This window comes from Echinops telfairi, unplaced genomic scaffold (genome assembly GCF_000313985.2).
Source record: "Echinops telfairi isolate 266 unplaced genomic scaffold, ASM31398v2 ScPeMD7_7458;HRSCAF=8496, whole genome shotgun sequence".
Taxonomy (NCBI): domain Eukaryota; kingdom Metazoa; phylum Chordata; class Mammalia; order Afrosoricida; family Tenrecidae; genus Echinops; species Echinops telfairi.
The window spans coordinates 31,807,634-31,813,237 of NW_022111358.1; the positions used below are offsets into that span (position 1 = coordinate 31,807,634).

The following is a 5,604-nucleotide window of genomic DNA, read 5'->3' on the forward strand; positions in this document are numbered from 1 at the left end:
CCGAGAAAGCAGCCAGTTTCCGTGTTGCATCTGTTTGTCTGCCATGCCGCCGCTGTCTGACCCTGCCTGGCCAGCCTGACCTCCCGGACTCTGCTTCTTGTCCCCACCCCTCCATCTCCGTTCCAGATCTGGAGGGGCCTAAGTGCCACCCCCCACCCTCCGAGCCTGGTGCCCTCCGACTCAGCCCTGAGCCACGAGGCTGCCCCCGCCCCAGCCACAGAAGGAGGCATCATGCAAATATCTTCCGGCCTAAGCCCTTCAACTCCCGGCCCCACAGGGCTTTGGGGGCTGTGGCCCTGCCCTTCGCACCACCAGGGTGGACCAAGTCCGGGGCAGGGGGCACTCCCCTCTTGGTTCCCCACCCCACCTCATGTGGCTTTGGCCTTGCGTCCCGACCCCCCAGCCCCCGTGAATGTAGCTTCCACCATCACAGACTGCCACTGCTCAAGTGGGGGCCGGACAGGATGCCACCAGCAGTCAGGACTCGGATGGCCTCTCCTTGGAACCAAGTGACCGGGGCCAGGGGCAGAATTCTCTGTGACCAGGGGAAGGAGACTCACTGCAACTTTAAAAAAACAACCCGAATCTTCAATGACGAATGTAACCTTAGGGGTGCTGGGTCAGGGCACGGTGGGTGTTCTGGACCGGGGAATGGAGACATGGCCCTCTGGGGACAGTCTTACCGGAAATCCTTGCACTGCGCACATGCCGGCCTCCGGCCAGGTGGGCCAGCAGGTGTCCCACCCTCCCCACCCAGCCCTTGGTTCCCAGGAGACGTCCAAGTGCTGAATTCAAACCAAAGCTGCCTGTCCTGTGCCCACGGCCTGGTCATGGGCTTGACGACCCTCAAATTCCCAAACCATTGTCCTGCCCTCTCTGCCAGGACACATGGGTTTGGAAATGCAGTCCCTGAAATAAAATGGCACCTCCCCCCTTCAGAAGGGTGGTTTGGGGCTGACTCAGGGTTCCGGTACCCCCTGGCCTGGCTGAACTGTCTTCCCTCAGGTAGGGAGTCCAGAGGTGGCCCAGTGCCTGGAGGGTTGGGGGTTTGGCCTGTGACTTGCAAGAGGAGATGGAGAGACGGGCAGGTCTTGCTGGGATGACCCTCGGCTTCTAGAAAAGCCCTCCATGCCCTGTCCAACCCATCCTGTTCCTTTTGTCCCTTCCAGGGCCTCTCCTCCATCCTGTCCTGGGGCTCTCCCCGCTCTGGCCAAGCCTGGGCGACAAAGCCTGGGCCGTGCACAAGGGGGCTCCCTGGGCCTTCCCTCGGGGCTCTTGCCTGGCGCAGAGGTTGGATCCTCCACAGCTGATAGCTGGCTGATGGGGACAGAAGGGGCCAAGTGACCTTAAGGATGAAAGCCACAAAGGAGCGAAGCTACCCTCCCAGGGATACTGCCCACTCTGGGCAGCGGCTCCGAGCCGCCTTTCAGCTCCTCTTGAGCCTCTTGGGGATGGGGGGATCCTTGCTCCCTGCTAATCTGCACCTCCCCTCAGGGGCAAACTGGGACCCACTACCAGCCTTTTGGGTGGCTGGTGCATTTGGCTACAATGGGGATATAGGGATTGCGCTCTAGCTGGCACTGTCCAAGGGAGGGGGAGGCAGGTGCCCTCCAGCCAGTCCTGCTCCACCCACCAGCCCCAGGGCAGAGGGAGCCAGGGCTGGGTTTAGACTATGGCGCCCTCTGGCGGTGGGTGCGTGCACACAGGTCGGGGTCTGCCTGGACATGAGCATTTGATGCACATCAGCACACGTGTGAATACCTCTGCACACGGCATGTCCGTGTGCACACGTGTCCAGGGAGTGGAGAACAAGAGACTTCCTGTGACCAGTCCGCCCTGGCTCCCTGCTGTCTGCATCCTCTTGCCCATCCTGGCAGTGCCCACGGAGGTGCAGAGGCTGCGCTGGCCGGGCCTCGGACTATCCACACAGCATCCTGTACAGACATCGGGGCTGGGGGGTGGGGAAGCCAACCTGAGTATCCATTAAAGACCATGTCCTGGGGCTTCCTTGGGGCTCACACCAAGCTTATGTCTCTCCTTCTGGGCATGCGGGGTCTGACTGGGGCCCCTTGGGCCCTGGACCTGCCAATGTGGGAAAGCCAGCCCTCAGAGATGTGGGCCGGGGAGGAAAGGGTGTGGTTTCCGATTCCACCGGCACTGAGGGAGGGGCCCCCTTGTGCTTCCTTCTGCCCCGGCAGACACATGCCTGTGGCCCGTCCCCAAGGCTGTAGTGGCACGCGGATTCACATGGCAAAAGGCAAAGGGGGCTGGCCCAGCTTCTCTGCTTAAAGCCTGAGAAGCCCCTCTTGAGAGCCCAGAAAGTCGGGGACCACCCATCCCTCACCTGGCAGGGCCTGGGCAGTGTGCCCCGGTGGGAACAACGGGAACCAGGAACCTGTTCTTTCCCCACCTGCCGCCTCCTTTCTCAGGCCGGGGGTCTGGGGGGCAGGCCTGTTGGAGGACCACTCAGGCTCCTGCAAGTTTGGGGAGGGGTGAGGAAACGGGGGAGGTAGGGGAGATCATGGAAGCAAGCAATGGCATCAGACAGGGCCTGGGGCCACAGGGCTGTGGTCTCCCTCTCAGCCTGTAGAGGCTATGGACCCCCGGGCTCACCTGCAGGCAGAGCAAGGCAAGGCCACCACCGCCAATAAGATGCTTGGTCCCAGTACTCTGGCATCTCCTCCCCTACAGACACCGGGCAACCTGACTACAGGCTCCTCGCCTTGCCACTGGGGCCAGTGGGCATGCAGAGGCCGGGCTGCCTCCTCCTCAGATGCCCCCCACCCCCAGTCATGAACAGGCGCCTTCTGTCCTTATCTGCCCCACTCACTGTGGGCTAGAGAACCCTATTTTTAACTTTTGCCGCCCAGGTCCTCCCTCCTCAGGCTTAACCCCTTCGTGCCCAGCCCCCGGTCAGTCATGCTACATGACAAGCATGGCTCTTGGCGGGCAGATGGCAGCGGAGCATTTGGAGGGCTCAGGTGAGGCTCAGCACCTGATGCTCTTGAAGGTCAGTGTAGCCTCAGGTCACACCCCGGAGCTGCAGGTGCCTGCATGCCCCTCCCCACCCAGTGGGTGTGTCTCTTAGGGTCTTCTCATTGCCTTTCAGTGTGGGTGGGGTTGGGTGAAAGGACACCAGAGGAAGTCTCCTCATGGGCTAGGATGGATCATTGGCTTTGACCACTCAGATCATCTGAAAAACACTCCTGGGACTTCCGGCACAGCACTTCCTACAGTGGTGGGTACAGCTAGGAATTTGAAATTTGCCAGGAAGGTCACCTATCGCAAGGCAGGCTCAGGTGTGCGGTGTTTTCCAGGGGTAGAGAAGCCGTTGATAGGATCTCCACCTCAGGTAACCTCTGATTCTCCCTCCTAAAGCCACGTGGTGAGGGCATGGGGGTGTGGGGCAGAGGTGGGTTGGCTGGAGTGAGAGTGCTTAGCAGGGTCACAGTGTGCTCACGTTGAAGGAACGATTGTCCGGTTCTTGTGGCTCACCCAGGGTCTGGCCCAGGGCTGCCCGACAACCAAGACGTGGTCACAGATGCAGTTACCTATGGAGTTCTCAAAGTTCCCACAGCCCCATTAAAAAACAGGTAAAGCCTATCTTACCAGCTTTTATCTACCAGCCCAGGTGGCGTGGGGGTTATGCACTGGGAAGCTAAGTGCAAGGTCTGCAGTTTGAAACCACCGGTCGCTTTGCAGGAGAAAGACCAGGTTTTCTACTCGGAAACCCACAGGGGCAGCTCTACCCTGTCCTGGAGGGCCGCGCCGAGTCCACAGTGACTCGGTGCAGTGAGTTTGGCTTTGGTTTCCCACTATCCCCAAGATAGTCTGATTTTAACATGCCAAAGATAGCTAATCAGGTGACTTCCTTCCCTTTTTTATTAAAAGGTCATTTTATTGGGGGCGCTTACAACAATCCATACATCAATTGTATCAAGCATGTTTGTACATATGTTGTCATCATTATTTTCTAAACATTTCCTTTCTGTTTGAGCCTCCTCTTTGCCCTCTCTTCATGTTACTTTTTTTAAAAAGAGCACTTAGTCTTTGATTTGCTCAGTGTGGGCCGGCCAGTTCTGGGCCTCACAGGCCACGTGTGGCTGGAGTTACATATGGTCTAGAAATTAAGTGATGGCTCACAGTTAAGTAGCAACCTGAAAGCCAGGCGGCTGAGAGGCACCCAGGCCCCGAGCGGCCACGTCCAGCTGCAGCAGAGAAGCTGCAGGCCAGGACTTTGCTGTCCCTCGTAGAAGGCAAGGGGAGCTAGGGTGACGTGAGCAGGTGGGGGAATTTTAACTCAGGGACACAGACCTAGATTTCCCTGTCCTGAGAGGGCTCTGGCCCCTGGGGAACGTACTTCCAGAAAAATACAGGTTGTCATGCTCTCCCGAGATCCAGGGCCTTGGGCAGGGCCTGGTCCGAGAGTGGGCACGGGCTGCCAGCAATAGCAGTGCCCCCCACAGTTGGCTCTCGGGGATAGCGGGTCCTGGGAAAGTTTGAGTCACAGATGCATCTAAGGACGTCAGGTCCCTGTACAAACCCAATGACCCTTGGCCCAGCTGGCCTCCACACAGGGCTCAGTGGGTTCCTGGTGTTGAAACCCAGAGAAGAGGAAGTGCTGGTCAGAGCTGTGACTCCAGCTACTGTAAGATCCTAAACCCAGCAATCACCGACAGGCGGCCCTTCCCAGCAGCACCATGGTCCCTAGGGGGCCTGCTACTTTGGGGAGAAGGGGCCTCAATTTTCTGAGGCTGATGGGGCTACAAAATCAAGTAGTAGTCTTCTGTGCCAAGACCTGGTGACCACCTTGCATTCAATCACGCAATGCTTTCCAAGTCCACCGCAGGGACAATCACAGTCCAGGGGGCAGGGAGAGGTGCCCTGCTGGTGTGGGGTCACCAGCTGAGCTGCTATCCTAAAGGTTGGTGGTTTGAGACCCCACCCCCTCATAGGAGGAAAAGGCGGGGGTCTGCTGTAGCCCCAGCCCTGGAAACCCGGCGGGGGGCGGAGGAGCTGGACCGGCGTCTCAGGTTGCTCTAAGTCAGAGTCTGCTTTTTGGAGCATGGAGAGCCTGCAGGAGGCCCGACAGGCTCCTGACCACAAATTGAGAGCAAGCCAGCCCCCATCCCTGGGTGAAGGGCCAAGGACAGCAATGTGACTGCCTCGGGGGCAGCCTGGCCCCAGAGCCTGCTGTGCCGTCCTGCAGCTGCCACCCTGCCTCCCCGCCCTCCTCTGCCAGTGCTGCTTTGGGCTCTGAAGTGTTAACTGCTGCCGCCCTCACCTCCTCCTATACCCCTCATGCCAGGGGTCCTGGCCTTCAGCCACCTGAACCCCTGCCCACTTGGCAGCCTCCAGGATTCCTGACAAGTGTCTGACCAGATGCCCGTCCCGAGAGCCGTCTGCTTCTCGCTGGCGGCTGTAGTGCCCACTGGGTTTAAAAATAAACTCCTTGTCTGCAGGGGGCTGTCTCCCTTTCCTCCACCCGGGCCTGGGAACTCCGGCCATGCTGAGCTGGGTCCGGGCTGCCGCAGAGCATAAAGGCCCTTTCTGAAAGGGCCGCCACCATTCCGGAGACCACTCCCAGACAAGTTCCTGGGAGGT

The 5,604-nt window shown here is 59.4% G+C and overlaps 1 protein-coding gene across 1 annotated transcript in view; it reads left to right on the top strand.

Moving 5' to 3' along the window:
- ADAM11 (ADAM metallopeptidase domain 11) overlaps positions 1-1,059 on the top strand; it is a 40,366-nt gene extending 39,307 nt beyond the window's left edge. The window contains exon 33 of the mRNA XM_045299466.1: positions 1,006-1,059. Coding sequence (XP_045155401.1) covers positions 1,006-1,059 — 54 coding nt within the window. The remainder of the gene's footprint in view (positions 1-1,005) is intronic.
- Positions 1,060-5,604: the final 4,545 nt, after the last annotated feature.